At 44.5% G+C, this 17677-nt stretch overlaps 1 protein-coding gene across 2 annotated transcripts in view; it reads left to right on the top strand.

Moving 5' to 3' along the window:
* Positions 1–17677, top strand: part of CCDC112 (coiled-coil domain containing 112) — a 212106-nt gene that overhangs the window by 132710 nt on the left and 61719 nt on the right. For both annotated transcript variants that reach the window (XM_069226498.1, XM_069226499.1), the window contains one exon: positions 10324–10740. In XM_069226498.1, coding sequence (XP_069082599.1) covers positions 10324–10740 — 417 coding nt within the window. The remainder of the gene's footprint in view (positions 1–10323; positions 10741–17677) is intronic.

The raw sequence follows: 17677 nt of genomic DNA, 5'->3' as shown, positions 1-17677 counted from the left end.
GGGAGTGAACACAAGTTTCCCTGCCCATGCCGGTGCAGGCAGGGAAAGTACAGTGTCGTGGAGATCAGCTCCCTGGGACACAGCAAGTGAGCCGGCCACAGGGGTGTGGTCACCAGGGACCGAAAAGACTCATGGAGAGGGGCCGTGTGGTCCCTTCCCTTTAAAGGACAGTGATGGCCGTGGGAAATGGGGCTCCACAATGTCTATCTGATAGAGACTTCTAGCTGCAGATTCCTTACCTTAGATTTTCCTGGCATCAGCTTAGAATCTGGAATTTTTTGCTGAGCAGTACCCTGCGTGTGCCATTGGGTTGTGTCAATCAAATCCACATGGCATCGTTGGAGCTGTCTGTGATGTTACGGTCACCTATAAAGGCACCATCCCAGCACGCGTACGTCAGTTCTTTTCCTTCTGCATCGGTTAAGCGGAGGTCCACATTCGAGCTACCTTCTTTTTGGCAGGCCTTTTTTTCAACCTTTTTGTCAATACTTTTTTGAGTCTTTGCGAGGATGACATTGAGGAAATCGGGGTTCAAGCCGTGTGGTGCATACCATCGCACCATGTCGGAGACGGACTCCCATCAGGTATGTCTCTGGTGCCTCGACAGAGACCATGACTCGAAGTCGTGTTCCGATTGCCGGGCCATGGCCCGAAAGTTTTGAGAGAGCGGTCTCTAAAGCTCAGGGCAGCCCATCAGTCGACTTTGGTTGGCACGACTCCTAGGACGTCACAGTTCGGATCCAGGAGCCCTAAGTCCTCTTCATCCCACTCGAGGTCCTCCGGGTACTCGGGGAAGATGCACTAAAAGAAGAAGTCCAAGCTTTGACTGCACCATGCCCATCGGCTGATGAGGCATCTTGGGAACGTTGGCGTTCGAGCAACGTTTCTGCAGGCCTGATGCCAGGGCCGACATCAGGTCTCTCCCCCCTCCTCTTTCCAGGAGCCAGAGCGACCGCCGCTCAACTTAAGGAGTTTTACGACGCCATGTGACTCGTATTTGAACTGGACGCTCCACTGGTGCGCCTTCTGGCCCTGTGGGGCCAGCAGGGGCCCATCGGATTCCTCGCAGGTGGCTTCGGTGCCATTGCGGACTGCTGCATCCGATACCAGATCTGGAACGACGCAGAGTACACACAGCCTGCCTCCTCCTGCGTCGTTCCCGATGTCGACGCTCCGCCGGCGCCCACCGGCAGTGCGAGCCCCATCCTCATCCCAGATGATCCATGGTAGTATGTAGGGCAGCTGAGGTCTTGGACCTAGACTTGCCTACGGTGCCAGTCAGAGCTAACCTCCTGACTGAGGTGCTTCAGCCAGAGGTTTTCACATCAGAACTGATGTTACCTTTATAACGAAGCCCTCACTAATGTCCTGCTGGGGACTTGGTCCAAACCCAGCACAGGGGCTCCCCTAAATAAAACAATTGGCCGCTGCCATAGACCAGCTCCTAGTTTCCTCACTCAACACTCCACCCCAGAGAGCTTGGTGGTCCAGGCCTCCACTTCCCATGGTGCCTTCCCTTTCGCTCCCCCAGATAGGGAAGTCATCCTAGTATGATTCTGCAAGACCACTCTCGTCCAGTTGGAGGGAGGATTCAATTTCATCTCCCTCACTGGTTGTCCATAACATCGGACAAATGGGTCTTGCAGATCATACAGAAGGGCTATTCTCTCCTCTTCCAGTCTTTCCCTCCCTCTATGCCTCCATTAAAAGAACGGCTGATGGGGGACCATCTAGTCTTTCTCCGTGGGGAAGTTGCGCTCTCTTGGCCAAAGGAGCCATAGAAAGTGTCCCAATGTCAGAAGTAGGCAGTGGTTGTTATTCCAGCTACTTTCTGATTCCCAAAAAGATCAAGGGTCTTTGCTCTATTTGGGATTTACAGGACATCAATCTCTTCCTCAAAAAGGAGAAATTCAAGATGCTCACTCTTGCTCAGGTCTTGTCTGCCCTAGACCAAGGTGACTAGATGGTAGCGCTGGTTTTGCATCATACGTATGTTCACATCCCTATCCTGCCTGCCCACAGGCGTTACTTGCGGTTCAAGGTGGTCCATGAGCACTTTCAGTTTACCGTGCTCCCCTTCTGTCTCACCAGTGCCCCTCGGGTGTTCACAAAAGTGATGGTGGTGGTAGTAGCTCATCTGCACAGGTTACGGATTTCAGTCTTCCACTATCTCGACGACTGGCTGTTGAAGACTCATATGCCCCAGGCTTTCGTCACCCACCTTCAGACTACGGCAAACCTCCTGCATTCGATGGGGTTCACTATAAACATGCCGAAGTCACACCTAACTCCCTCTCAGAAGTTCGCTTTCATCTGAGCTGTTCTGGACACAGTGCAGTTTCGGGGATTATCCTCCCGAGCAGCAAGTGCAGGATATTCAGGTTATGATGCTGATGTTTCGGCCTCTATCCTGGATTTCAGTGAGACAGACTTTGAGGCTGCTGGACCTCGTGGCCTCCTGCATCCTGCTAGTCAAACATGCCAAATGGCATATTAGGGCTCTGCAGTGGGACCTCAAGTTCCAGTGGGCACAGCATCAAGAAATCTCACTGACATAGTTCAGATCTTGGAGGGAACTGCAAAAGGCCTGCAGTGGTGGTGGTGAGCTGCAATTGGGTCAGAGGCAAACTCCTCGCCCTTCCCCAACCAGATCTTGCAGTAGTGACAGATGCATCACTTCTGGGAGGGGGCAGCCATCTGGAAGAGACGGAGATCAGAGGCCTCTGGTCTCTGGCGGAATCCGGGCTCCATATCAACTTAATGGAGCACTGGGTGATCTGACTGCCATTAAAAGCATTTCTTCCTGTTGTTAAAGGGAAGATGGTGCAGGTGTTCACGGACAACACTACAGCACTGTGGTACTGTAACAAGCAACGTGGTGTGAGGTCATGGACCCTTTGTCAAGAGCCCTGCATCTCTGGACATGGCTGGAACAGCAGGGCATAATCCTGGTGGTTCAACGCCTGGCAGGTTCTCTGAACGCCAGGGCGGATGAACTCAGCCGTTGATGCATTGCGGATCACAAATGGTGTCTCCACCTGGAGGTGGCGCAAGGACTCTTTCAGCAGCATACCACTTCTGCCCAGGGTTCTCAAGAAGATCAAGAACGAACGGGCCCAAGTAATCCTAGTGGCTCTAGATTGGGCACAGAGAGTCTGGTATCCAGAGCTTCTGGAAATGAGCATCGAACCTCCAATCAGGCTGCCCCTTTGGGAGGATCTTCTGTCGCAGCAGGAGGGATAGGATCTCCACCCGAACCTGTCAACTCTGCGCCTTCATGCGTGGAGATTGAGCGGTGGCAGGTGATGGCTTTTGACCTTCCTCCCGAAGTATATAAAGTTATTTTGGCAGCTAGGTGTCCCTCCACTAAAACAGTATACGCCTGCCATTGGAAACGTTTTGCAAATTATTGTGCAGAAAGAGTAATTGATCCTCTTTCTGCTTCTCTTTCTGATATTCTTCTCTTTGCACTATTCCTTGCCCAGAGGGTTCTGCCTTGAGTATTCTCAAGGGCTAACTTTCTGCCTTATCGGCATTCCTTCGGCTGCTTGATCAGCCTTCACTGTTCAAATCTCCCATTGTACATAGATTCCTCAAAGGGCTTGTACATATGTTTCCCCCTATGCGCTTTGTTATGCCTCAATGGAACTTAAATCTTGTCCTTACATTTCTCATGTGCTCTACCTTCAAGCCCCTCTACAACTGTCCCCTCCGGCTGCTCACCTGCAAGACAACCTTCTTAGTGGCAATAACATCTGCCAGGAGGGTGAGTGAGATGCAAGCTCTTTTACCCAAGCCACCATATCTCACTATGTTCCCAGACAAGGTGGTTCTCAGAAAGCGTGCCTCATTACTCCCTATGGTGGTGACCCCATGTCATCTGGGTCAGAACATCACCCTGCCCACCTTCTTTGCTCCACCGCAACCCTCTAAGGAAGAGGAGTAACTTCACCGACTGGACTCAAAAAGAGTGTTGTCGTTCTACCTTGACGGCAAAAAGGAGTTGCGGGTGGATGACCAACTCTTTGTGGGGAATGTTGGAAAGAAGGGTCGAGCAGTGCATAAATGAGCCATTTCACGCTGGGTCGTTCTCTGCATTAAAATCTGTTACGCACTGGCCAAGAAGCAGCCTCTTGAGGACTTGAGGGCTCATTCCACCAAAGGCAAGGCTGCTACCTCTGCACTAGCACAAGGTGTTCCTCTCCTGGATATCTGTCAGGCAGCAACGTGGGCATCCTTACCCACATTTGCAAAACACTACTGCCTGCATAATCAGGTCCAGAGGGGAGGACACTTTGCCCGTTCGGTCCTGCAGGACTTTTTAGTGTAAAGAAGATCCATCTGCAAACTAGAAACTAGAAAAACATAGTTAAATAAAGTTACTGGTATGAATTAAAACTGGAAAAAACACTGATGTTCACAAATATTGCACTTGGTGTGCGAGTTGTGTTTTGCATCGCTGTTGCATGGCTATTGTGCAAGTCATGAATTGCGCAGTTAACTATAATTTGCATATTGCAGTGGCATTTTGTTTTTAACATTGTGTTATAATCAAAGCTAACTATTGTGTAAGTTTTACCTCACTTTTGTTGTGTGTGTGTATATATATGTGTTTATATGTATGTGAATGTGTATATATATATTTAAAAAAAAATCTTTTTCAAACAAAGAAATAGGAAGCACTCCAGAAGTGGATCAATCACAGTTTATTCCGTCATAAACAGCCAACACGTTTCGACCTACATGGTCTTGATTATGGCTGTTGGTCCTTTGTCTGTGTTCACATCATATACTGCTAACATCACCATGATACATTGGGGTCTTTGTGGTCATACCTTTATCACATAAATAATATAAAGGCTTCCTCTTCTCAACATTAATAACATTACAGTGCACATATTTTTTCTCATTACATTGCAACCGTTCAACTAAAACCTATTCACTAAGTGAGTTGTTTTATAAAAAATACATTATTCACAGCTTTTATGGCATGACCGCGGAACTCACTGTACATATTAGACAATTATATGTACATAAACAACTCTGTATCGAAATTGAGGCCATTCCGGCTCTTTGTTCTCAGCCTCAATATGTATTGAGATTCCTTCTGTCTTAATATGCGAGTTCTGTCACCACCCCTTGATGATTTGCGTACTGCATCAACATTTTCCAGGTGGTCCCGGTATGTACCTTATTGATGTGTTTTGCCACTGCATAGGTTGTCAATTTTCTCTGATGCTCTAATATGCTCTCAAATTATCTTTTGTCTAATGACAAATAGTGCTCCACACATACCTCAATCTGCACTTACACTCTAACACATACACAGCATAAGTTGTTTTACAGCTAATCCTTTGATAATACTAATTTCAGCTCAATTGACATCCAAAAATGTCTTCACGTTCTTCGCAATAGTGTAGCCTTTGCATTGAAAACACCTTTTCAACCCTTTACTCATCGCTAGCATCCATGATTCCTCCTGTCAAATTTGACACACAAAGACCAGAATGCATTGAGGTGATGTTAGCAGTATATAATATAAACAAAGAGAATGGACCAACAGCCGTGATCAAGACCATGTAGGTCAAAACGGTTTGGCTGTTTATGACAGAATAAACAGTGAGTAATTAGCTTCTGGAGTGCTTCCTATTTTTTTGTTTGCAAAATTAAGGAGGAGGTCCAAACTCATGGGAGCCTTGGCAATGTGGACCGAGCGCGCTGCTCATGTGGACCGAGCACGCTGCTTGTGTGGACCGCATTGTTTTTTTTATATATACTGCTGTGACCCCCCCCCCCCCCCCCCCCCCAAAATAACCCTTCCTAGACTCTTCCCTCTTCTGTCCCTCTCGGTTCACCCCAAACGTTGGTTACTGCTATGGTCTCTCAAACAACCCTACTAAATTCTCCCTCATGTATCTCTCCTTTGACTCATCCCAAACCTCATTTTACTACTGTGAGCTCCCTAATTACTTTCTACAGATTCTTTCCTCCTCTAACTGCCCTTTAAGCATCCCAAACCTCAGCTTACTACTATGATCTCCCAATTAATACTTCCAGATTCTTCCCTCTTCTATCCCTCCATTATCCTATTCATTCCAACTAACAGACTCATGTTGGAAATTGTTCTTTCTGCAGGGTTATCCCCACACTTTTTGCCTTTCTCGTCTTATTTTTCTGACCCTCTTTTTGTTGGCTTTAGGACTTTGGGCACTTTATCACTGCTAATCAGTGCTAAAGTGCATGTCCTCTCTCCCCTAAAACTTGGTATGATTGGCTCATTTAATTTACCTGTAGATCCCTTGTAAAGTTGTATAACACATACCCGGCACCTGTAAATTAATTGCTACTAGTGGGACTGCAGCGCAGATTGTGCCACCTACACAAGTAACCTTTCAAATATGTCTCAGGGCTACCACTGCAGGGCCTGTGTGTGCAGTTCACTGCCACACTGACTTGGCAAGCCAAACCCCTTGCCAAGGCCTAAATTCCCTTTTCACTGCCCCTTAGTCACTCCTAAGGTAGGCCCTAGATAGCCTTTTGGGCAGGGTCCTGTATATGTAAAAGGTAGGAACGTCTTTATTTGTTGAATGGCCTAGTAGGGACAAACAGCCTATTTAGTTTCTCACTACTGCGAACGCTGCTCCTCTCATAGGATTGCTTTGGAAATGCCCTAACATATGTGTAAGTGGTATTCTCTAATCTGTGACGAATAGCGTGGGCCTCTTTAGTATATTTGGAATGGTAGTGAGAAATGCTGCTTACTTGTGTAGGTGGATTTTTTTATTACTATTTTAGAAATGCTACTTTTAGAAAGTGGACATAACTCTAGTGCTTTGGAGCCTGATTCCAATCCACGTCTGGGGCACAATGACAGCTCCACTTGGTACATGCTTTCCAGACAGCCATAACACATGAAGGGCTGGGTGTGACAGAAGAGGCATTTGCATACTGATAGTCCTCCTGTGATGGGGAGAGGGAGGGTCGTTCACACCTTACATGTCAATAGGCTGTGTCCTGTCCTCACACAATGGGCTGATTACCCCCTACTGATGTCTGGAGACAGGGCTGAGTTGAAAGGGTGTTCACTTGAGAGGATCTTTTGAAGTTACCCTCTGAACAAAGGCATTTCTGAGTATACGTAGAGGGGCTGTAGCCCCCTGATTTTAGAGCAGTTTTGGAACTGGGGCCGAACCTCTGCAAGAGGGACTGCTGGACTGCACAAAGGACTCATCTGGACTGCTCCTCTTATGTTGGCTTGGTGTCTACTCGGTGACCCAATGGACTCACCTGGATTGCTTTTCTGCTTGTTTCCCTGCTGCCAGCCTGCTCCCTGATCTGCTAAGAGGACTATTGTTTTGTAATAGGAACTGCCACCTGGGCTCGCTGCTTCATTTTGTGCTGGCCTCCTGCATCTTGGTGCCGTCAGTGTCCTCCCAGGAAGTCTAGTGCGTCATGAGTGATGGGTTTTCCTCCTGATCCCTACAATTATAGCACCTGGGGACATCTTCCCTGTCCCCACTCCATTAATACTCGATGCGGGGGAGAGCACAGTATGAATTCCCTTAATTGTTTCTCTTCTCCCTAGTGCATGGCGAGTGCTTGACACTCCACTTTGGTATCCAGCAACCAGCACGCACTACGCGCTTCGTCTGCCAGGTAAATACTTTACCTGCTATGTGCCCACCATGGGCCACAATTTTGAGTGGGGGCAGGTCACCACCGCCATGCGGGTTCCCAGCTTGTGTCTGCATCGGGAGGCCCACGGCTCCAGAAGGAGTTCCTGCCGTGTCCCCGGGAGTGGCTCAGGTGTAGGTGTGAGCACTCTGCAGCCAGGGAAGAGGTGGGCCGGATTGATCCCGTGATCCAGAGGGGAGTGGCCGTTCCTGCAGTAAAGGACTGGAGGAACTCTACTGACGGCTTGGTGGGCAGGGCTCGGCAGCTCCTCTGCATATTTGGACGTGGGGACCGATCCAGGCTGCCCGCGAGGGAAGGGACACTGGAACCCCATTGTATGGTGGTTGAAGGCGTCCCGAGATGGGGCCCCTTTGGGCACAAACAGCAGGGCAGGTTGACTACCCTCGATGGAGGTCCCCGATCCTGCTGGAATTCTTTGTAAAAGTACTGTATTTGCCCTCGCAGACAGGCAGTTGTATCAGCTCCCTGTTTCGTGGAGAAAGTATCACATTCATCATAAGAGGGGCATGTGAGCTCCTAGGTTGAAGTGGTGAGTTCTCACTCACCGTACCTCTTGTAAAAGAAGCACAGATGCGCTGTGGCCTCCGGGTAGGAGGTGTTCCTAGTGATTACCTAAGGTTCTGTATTCCTGTGATATGTTTTATGCCCTCGTAGTCCTTGTATGCTGTGCGTTATGACCTGAAGTAACTTATTATGCCCCTTTGCAGTGTTGTAATAACTAGCATTTCAGGGACTACAGTACATTCATTGGGAGGGAGGGTTTTATGATGACATATGTGGTGGGAGGGTAATGTTTTATGGCATATGCAATATGGAAATGTATTTTCTTATTTGACATTCATGGTGATCTGACAATCACCTGTCTGGCAAAGTAGTACTGATTTATGTCATTTTGGTTTAGAATGTTCAGGCAATACAATTTATTTCTATATAACTTGTTGTAGAGTCTATTTTGTAGTTTATTTATTGTGCCACTGGCGTATGTGTGTGTATTGTGCAAAGCTTTATTCGTGATCTCTTGGGATAAGCCTGACTGCTACTGGGGTTTGAGCACAGGTGATCTTTGGTGTGAAACCTACTCTCCCTGACTAGAGTGGTGGTTTCTTCCTTCCCGAGGTGCATACCCCAGCCAACCAGAAACCACATTTCTAACAACTCACATAACCACCTCACAAATTAACTCATAGTTCCCTATACTAATACACCACTAATCCTTTTGGGTTCAGGAGGAGGTAGCGTGCTACTCGCAGAAAAGTGCTTTGATGCCTTGTCAGAGTAGTAAGTGCTATCTACAAATAATATATATATATATATATATATATATATATGTGTGTATGTATGCGATAGCCAGTAACTAGTTAATATAAGGGCTAACTTTTCCCATTGACAAAGCATTTTTTCTCTTGCTAATAACATTGGTGCTGTTTCACGAATCTTCATTACATTTTCAAAACTAGTTAGCCACACAGTTTAGTTGATGTGTGATAAGCTTCAGGGTGATTCGTCAAGTGAGGGCAGAGAAAAAAGGGTCTCCCAAAACACTTTTATCCCATGTGATGTCTATGGGGATTTTGCAATCTTTAGACACGGCTGCAGCCCGAACCGCTGAACGGAATTACACAAATTTGGCAGAGTCATATATCTTGGTCCAGAAAGAGTCCTTTTTGTAATTTGGTAATATTCTTTTCAGTAGATTTAGGGTTATTAAAAGAAAAAAAATATATACCTAGGGACGTGGATTCATGGGTATCCATGGATCCGAACCTAAAAGCAAGGCTCTGATTGGCTGGCCGCAACCTGAAAGGACAGTTACCGCTGCCATTTTCTTTCTCAGCTGGGTCCCCGGGAGAAATTTAAAAAAAATTACATAACGGGTCAGGATAGAGGTATCCTGACCTCATAGGAAACATGGAGGGGGTTTTGGAGGGACCCCTCATGGGCAAAACATTGCCCAAAAAGTTTTTGGGCTAATCTACAGTTCCCCGGGTCTGTTGCGGTGCTCAGCCCAATATCCAGAGTAAAATTGCAAAGCATCCACAGATCTGTAGGCCAATTAAAAGAAAACATGCACCCATGTACATAGTCAAACCTCACTGCGCACTGCAGTGGTTATATTAACGTATGGTAATTATATATTTGTTTATGTTGAAAAAAAACATTGAAATTACCTGAATAAAACAAAGGTTACATGGGCGTTATAGTTAGGGTCACATTCTACACGAGCAAAGCCATAGAAATTCAGCAGTAATAGTTATACTTATGATTATACTTATGTTAAGAAACTATAACTTGTGACCTAAAGTTACTTAACGGCATGTGGTATAGTTTCTTCACATAAGTGTAACTATAAATATATCTGCAACTGCTGAATTTCTATGGTTTTGTGTGTGTAAAACGTGTCCCTAACTAAAACGTCCCTTTAACCTTTGTTTTTTCAGTGAATGTGTGTGTGTGTGTGTGTGTGTGTGTGTGTGTGTGTGTGTGTGTGTGTGTGTGTGTGTGTGTGTGTGTAATATATATATGTGTGGGTGTGTGTGTGTGTGTGAGACAGAGAAATTATATACTTCCCTGTGTAGAAGTTCATATTTTAAAAGACGTCTAACGTTTTCCATTTTACACTTTTTATAGTCTATTAGAAACTGGAAATCTAAGAAGCAAGAAGAAAAAGAGAAAATGTTTAAACAACAAGGCAAATCCAAAGAAATGCTTGAGTCAGAGCGTCTAGAACGTGAAGAGACACAAAAGCAAAAACTAGAGGAAGAGAGAAGGAAACAACAGGAAGAACTTATTGCTTGGAAGAAGCAAAAAGAGTTAGAAGTAGCTATGAAAACAGCAGATCAGTTGAGAGAGGAAGAGGAGCGACAAAAGAAGCAGGCAAAGGAGCGGCAGCGACAGTTGGAAATTAAGGTTTTGGTGGAGGAGCATGCGCGTCAGAAAAAAGTGCAGGATGAGCTTTTGACGTTGGAAAAGCAAATGATGGAAGAAGCTGAAATGGAGGAGAAAAGGAGACTTGCTTCCCTTGAAATTTACAAGTTTCAGGAGCGGGTGAGTGATAAAATGTTTATAAAATGCATTCCTACACACCATCGGAAGTGATCATACCATGGAAAACTCAATCCAGCTATTTCAACTTCTGACTACGAATAACCGATACATTGCATGCAGTACACCAGACACCAGAAACTGAGATATTGCAGGCAGGGAAATGGGGACAACCTAGAGATACAAACCATGGCAATTTTATACATTTTATAAATTGAAAAGATGTTTGCAGACTTGTGGAACAGACAGACGAGGCAGATGTATAGGCGCAGCATTTTCCATCTCTCACACTCAGCAAATCTCCAGTGATTCTGCCTGTAGTGGCTCTGGGTTGTATGTTAGTGGAGCATGGTTAAACAGTTTATACTATACAAGTGCCAAAGTGGTTGGTGCAGTGGGAGGGAGTGCAGGGTAAAGAAACCAGTTTTGCGGCGCACAAAGGAGTTATTGGAATGTGTCATTTGTAATGGAAAGTGCATGATACAGTGCAGGTCTCTAAGAGTGTCTGGGGGTTCAAGGGGAAGTGCAGAGTGTATGAAGCAATGCAAAGTGCATAAAGGAGTGAAGAGTGAAAGTAAGAGATCAGACTTCAAGAGGGCAAGCTTTGCTTGCTCATATAGAAGATGTGTAGTATAGGTAGCACCCCCGACACTGAGATCTTTTTTTCCTCTTTATAGGATTACCAGGCGATTCATTTAAGGACACTAAGGCACAAGTACAGTAAGCAAAAGAAGAAAGCAAGGCAGGCTCCAAATCAAACTTGACACTTCTTATTGAGTGCCAACAACTGGAGCACATTCAAAAAAGTAGAACCCTTTCCGAAAAGAGTGGAACCAATGTTTGCTATTTATTTCTGGCCTCCCAAAACAAAAGACAACTGTAGCCTATTAATATCTATTAACTGTTTGAGCCAACTAGCAGCCAATGGAGAATTTGTTTTATACCAGAACTGTACTGCATGTATCCTAGCAGTAATTATCATAAAAAACACAATACCCTTGACTTTGTGTGTGTGTGGGGGGGGGGGGGGAGAACCCCAGAAGAAATAAGATAATAAACTGTGAGCTACGATAGATCTTTGAATTAACCTAGAAATCTCCACATAAACCCTCTTCCAATACAGAGCTATTTCCATACATGTACTATGTCGACCATTGATTTTCCACCCCAAAAGCTTTCAGAGGTTAGCCAACACCCCCATTTAAACAGTCAATGTTGTGTAATAGATGTCTTGAAGAACCTTGAAATGATGAGCCTTCAACCTGGATATATTCACACACTGTTTGAAGTTTAATGGATTCAACAATCATTTTAACATCAATGTGTGAAATGACTTTGAGACCATTTAATTGTTTTAAAATGTGCTAATTCTCCCTCTACACAGAGTACTAAAACAAAAGTTTAACACAGGTGTACTTCTCATCATCCAGAGATCCTTTATCTTATGTTCTGCATAAATTTAAAAATACCGGTCTCAGGAACAGTGTATTGAGAAGCTGTTTCGGAGAACAACAGAAACTAGAGACTCACAAACAACTGGCCAACACAATTCATTCGGGCCTTGACCAAGCTTCCATGTGGAGCTCATACGAGAAAGATGGGAGATCTGTATAAAACCATAAAGATGTTCATTTTACTGGAATAATTGAAGCTTATCCTTGATATTTTTCTAAACCAGCGCCAATACCTGGACAGACTTAAATCGAGTACACTTAAAATAGGAGGCATCATGAAGCCACACATGTGGGCCAGATTGGAAATATATTGGCCCTAGATGCCACGATTCATGAAAAACCACAACTCTTGATAATAGTTCTGCAAAAGCTGATCAAAAATACAACTTGAAATTCAGAAGAGACCACCACCCCTTTTATTTTAAAAGCTGTAGTATACAAATTGCACATTGTGTGTGCTTGTATTGCTAAATAAACTGACCCCACAACCTTTCTTCCTGGCGAAAAAAGCTGCAGTTAAATATAATGGTACTGCTCTGGACAGGTACAAAACTTTGAGAGGAATCACCATTTTAATTAGATCACAGCACCTAATTAGACCTAAAGGTAGTGTATTCAGTTGCTCAAAAATGTGCTTTAAATTATCTATCAATGAAATACAGTTCAAAGGTACAGTATTGTTAATCGCTGGAGATAATCCCAATTCCAAATGTAGGTATAGTCTACATAGCACTTGTCCCCACATACAGCCCCAAGTTATCTTGCTTCCTTTTTGATTGCCAGATAGACATTAATGGAAAAGATGGAAATACTTCCACATCATCCACAAAAACTACTAGCCTATAGGTTGCCTATTTGATTCTAAGCTCTACAAGCAGCTCTGAATTGCTCAGGTGATTTAAATATGGCTCCAAATAAAGTACAAATAGTAGCGGAGAAAGGGAACACCCCGGGAAAATTCCTCTTTTAATAAGAACTTTCGCAGTTTCGGAGCCCAGACAAACTATGCGGGCTGATAAATTGTAATAGAGTGCCTGAGTTCTAGATAGCTTTTGTGGTCCAAACCCTATAACTGTCAATGTTTCGCATAAGAACGGTATGGTGACATGATTGTGCACCTTTTCGGCATTCAACATAATCATCCCTGCAAGAATGCCTAGTGCAGTGGTCATATCAAAAATCACAACTGCAAGATTGATAAGTGCTGTAGTATCTCTGTGCTGGATAAAGCCAAGCTTCATACTGTTGAACCAAACCGCAAGTCTAGGAGCAATCCGATTTGCCAAACGTTTGGCATAGATCTTGGCATTGCAAACTATTAAAGATATCAGTCAGTATGAACAACAGTTCTGGGGATCTTTCCCCCTTTTTTAGTGACAACGGTTTCACACTAAGACTGGGGTACTTCACACATTTCCTCTATATATTTTATGAGTTGTAAAAAGTAATTGAGAAGAATATTAGAAAAAACTTTGTAAAACTCTGAGGGTTTAGCATCTGGCCCAGCTGCCTTCCCTACCGGAAGCCACTGGCCCTAAGAATTTCTATGACAGAAATTGATTAATCCATAATAACCAAATCTGCATAACACAGGTAATACAGCAACTATATATTAATAGACCCTTGAGGCACCAAGATTAGTTCCCTATATAGCTCTTTGTAGTATGCCTGAAAAACACCCGTTTTCTTTCCTGGTCCCTTCTGGTGCTTATTATTTGCTTCTCTAATGGAATGGGTGACATTCTTCTTCACTCTCTTCCTAATCTGTAGTGCTAATAGGCAATCTATATCTTCACTATTTTCAATAGTGCAGAGCTTGGAATTATAGGAGTTTTTTCACTACCTTGTCCCAAATTGATGCCTGAAGCCTACCTTTGATATATCTCCATGTTCAAATCATCAGGCTACTTTTGGCCTAATGCATCCACATGAGCGTATTTCAAATGAAGAAGCTTCTGGTGCAAAAGATGATCCTGTCTACACAGGTCCTTGTTTTAATGAATAACAAAGCTTAGTTTAGCACCGTACACCATGGCTTTCATAGTATCCCATACCCTGGGCTGGAATGCAGAAACTTGGTTTCCTTGGAGAAAATTAGTCAGGATAGTGCTCATATAACTACAATACTCGTCATCCTGAAAGAGAGAACTATTAAATGTCCATTGATTTGACTTGGAAAAATTGGCCTTGCTTTTACAAATAAATCTAGTCAACAACAGGTTAGGATCGAACAATATTTGTGGAAAAAGATTAGTTGAATTATCGGATGACCTCTCCCCTGAAACCAATATCATTCTAGCCTAGAGTGATGCTGGTGGGGAATCTAATAGTATGTAAAACCCGGCACAGTTGCATGCATGTACTACAACAAAAGGTGGTTGGTGCTTAGCATTCGCAACATCTGAACACAGAAAAATAATGTCCAAATAGTCAATCCAATGAGTCCTTAAATGGGTGCTAACCTGGTAAAAATACCCAACCACCAAGGGTATTCACTGCACCAGATCAAAGAAAGGAAAATTTATTTTGAGATGTGCTAGAAAGTAAATTTCAATGCAAAGATACCAGGGCACTCCTGAAAGTAGTCCACAATGAATTAGAGTCCGATGTTCCAGAAGATAGTTTTCACATGGCAGTAAACTTTAATTCCTTATGTTAGACATAACACATTTATCCAGAATACAGCCTACACGTGTTTCGCCCAACAGGACTTTTTCGAGGCGGAATATTAAACGATGGGACGTATCCATATATAACCAATTGGATGAAAAAATAATTCCTGAAGCAACTAGTGGTGTTTCCTAATTTAAGGGTTCTTGAATTATGAAAAACATTGAAGCCGACTTCGCTTTCCGACTCTCAGGGACCTCGAGAGTACGGGTTGATGGGCTTATCAGGGCCCTCCATTGTACATTATACCTAGATTCATCGAGAGCTGCCTCCATGGCTTCAACGTTTTTCATAATTCAAGAACCCTGTGCTGTGATGCAGACACTAGCTCTAAAATGTGTTCTATCCCCGGTGCGTGGTACTATTGGCAGGGCTGTACTTTGTGCACACCAGGCATTATAACAATGACACCACAAGTACACATACAAATGTTGCATATGGCCATTTATGGATGCACAGTTTACTATTCTTAGATACCCAAAAGCACCTAAAACATGCAAATGGTCTTCTGTTCGGTGATAAATCTGTGAAGGATCTGGGCAAGTATATAGCCTGCTTCATTGCACTGATTATTGCTCAATCCTCTAGCAAGAAAGTCTTTAACAGTGGCCTTTTTGTGAGGGCCGGACACCTCAGAGGCCGGGTGCCTGGCTGTGGTTTCTCACAGGCCTCCCCCAAAGGTTACTTCTGTTGAGGTAGAGCTACATCATCCAACTCTATCTCGAATACCTTCTATCTGTCACGCAAAAGAGGTGGCCGAGGATGACCCACATATTGGAGGCTTCCTACACAGGTAAAAATCATTCCTTGATCCAAAGTTATTCTGGGGGGCAGGATCAGGTTTTTCCTGCTCAGTTGGCTGACGGTCACTTAGGATTCCTTGGTGCTAAAGACAGTGCAGGGGATCAAGCTGGAATTTTATGCAACTCCCTTTCAGGAGAACTCTTCCTCTCCTTTTTCCCACTCAGAGAGTCTTTTACCTTTCAGACTCCATTTTGGCTCAACTTAAGCTTCCTCTTCAGAAGGTGTTATCCGTGAAGAAAGAGTTGAGGAGGGCTGTTGCCTTGTAGACTATATCATTGAGGATTTTGGCCAGAATGGTCGGCTTTCTGGCATCTTCCATTCAGGCCATCTTACCAGGTCCCTTTTGTTACTGGTCTGTGCATCTCCTGAAGCAGTTGTCCATTTCTGGGCACATACTGTTGTCTGAGGAAGCCAGAATGGAAATCTTCTGATGGCTGGACCATATGGACTCCTGGATCGGCAAGGCCATTTTTGCCTCTGTTTCAGAGGTTTTCATGTAGTTGAATACCAGCATATGGGGCTTGCGGGTTCGATGTGGCCCAGTGGAGAAAGGGTGCAGATGGTCGCCAGAGGAATTTCACCTTCATGTCCATTGCCTCGAGCTCCCAGCTGGAGCTTTCGCAATTGAACTCTGACTAGGTGAAATGTTGCATCCTTCTTCGAATGAACACTGTTTCAGCAGTTCAGTATATGAACAGGCTGGGAGGTACGCAATTGGGTCTCCTAGGGGAGATTGCTAAGGACTTTTGGCGCTACTGCCTGCAGCATAAGATATCTGTGACGGCAGAGTATATTCTGGGTCAGTCAAATGTTTTGGCAGACTGTAACTCTCGATTTCTTCACCTCTCCAGTAACTGGAGGCTTCACTTTTATATATTCAGAGTCCTGGATCACTAATGGGGTCCCTGCGAGGTGGATCTTTTTGCATCACGTCTTAATGCTCACCTTCCAACCCCCACCTTTGAGGGCCAGACCTGATGGCTGCGGGTTCCAATGCCTTTCTCCAGTCTTGGTAATTTGGTTGCAGAACATCTGAGATCAGTCGTTGCAAGGATTCTGAATTTTCAAGGTTGTGATACTTTCCCAGTGGTGACAAGGCAGCATGACAACATTAACGTGGAAAACACAAAGGTGATGTTATTCTCAGATTAAACATTAGCTGTGCAGCGCACACATTGCTCTTTTATGCAGGTGAAATGGAAGCTTCACATTCTCGGTATGTAATACACTCATGGCCAGCGAAGCTACATATTATAGAATACCAACGTTCAAATTTTTTTACAGAGCTTGAAGCGGCCAAGGATTGGGTTGAGTCCTTTGATATGGGCCCTGCACAGTCGCAGGATGATCTGCTATAAGATGGGTATATCCTTTCATCCTTCCCAACTCTGACAATATGGTGGAGTTTGGTTCAGTACTGTATGACGTTTTTATAACTAGGGCTTATCACTGTTTATAGTTTCTGTTCCAGCATCCCGTTGTTGTATTGAGCAGTCAGCTGTGTATCATTCAGTATTAATATCTGGTAGTGAAACTGACTGAGTCCTCTCTCCCCTTAATCGCCCTGTGTCGTGGGATGGGGGACTATGGATGGCTACCCTCCTTTATGTATATGTTACCGCTTTCCATTGATACTATCACAGGAACTCTCATCTCAGGCATGCTTATGTCTGCGCCCCCTCTTTGAGTTCCTCGGCTTGTCTCTGGCAGGACCTGCATTTTGCTTTAGTGCTCAGTAATTTTTCTCGATGGAAAAGTTGGGGAATCTGGCAGTTTGGGAGAACTGTAAGGTGTATACCACTTTTTAATAGGAAATGTTGTTCTCCTGACTGCCTACATTCTCATTCCACCTCTACGTATACATGCACCAAGTCTTACCATATGATGATAGCTCTGAGTCAAGCAACATAGTCCCTTTTAACGTTTGTTAGCTATATGTAATGCAATCACATGGAATGTCAGGAGGATGAATTCTGTGCAGAACCATTATAAAGTCCACATAGCGTTGTAGG

This window comes from Pleurodeles waltl, chromosome 1_1 (assembly GCF_031143425.1).
Source record: "Pleurodeles waltl isolate 20211129_DDA chromosome 1_1, aPleWal1.hap1.20221129, whole genome shotgun sequence".
In the NCBI taxonomy this organism is placed as follows: domain Eukaryota; kingdom Metazoa; phylum Chordata; class Amphibia; order Caudata; family Salamandridae; genus Pleurodeles; species Pleurodeles waltl.
This window is presented reverse-complemented; position numbering and strand designations above follow the sequence as displayed.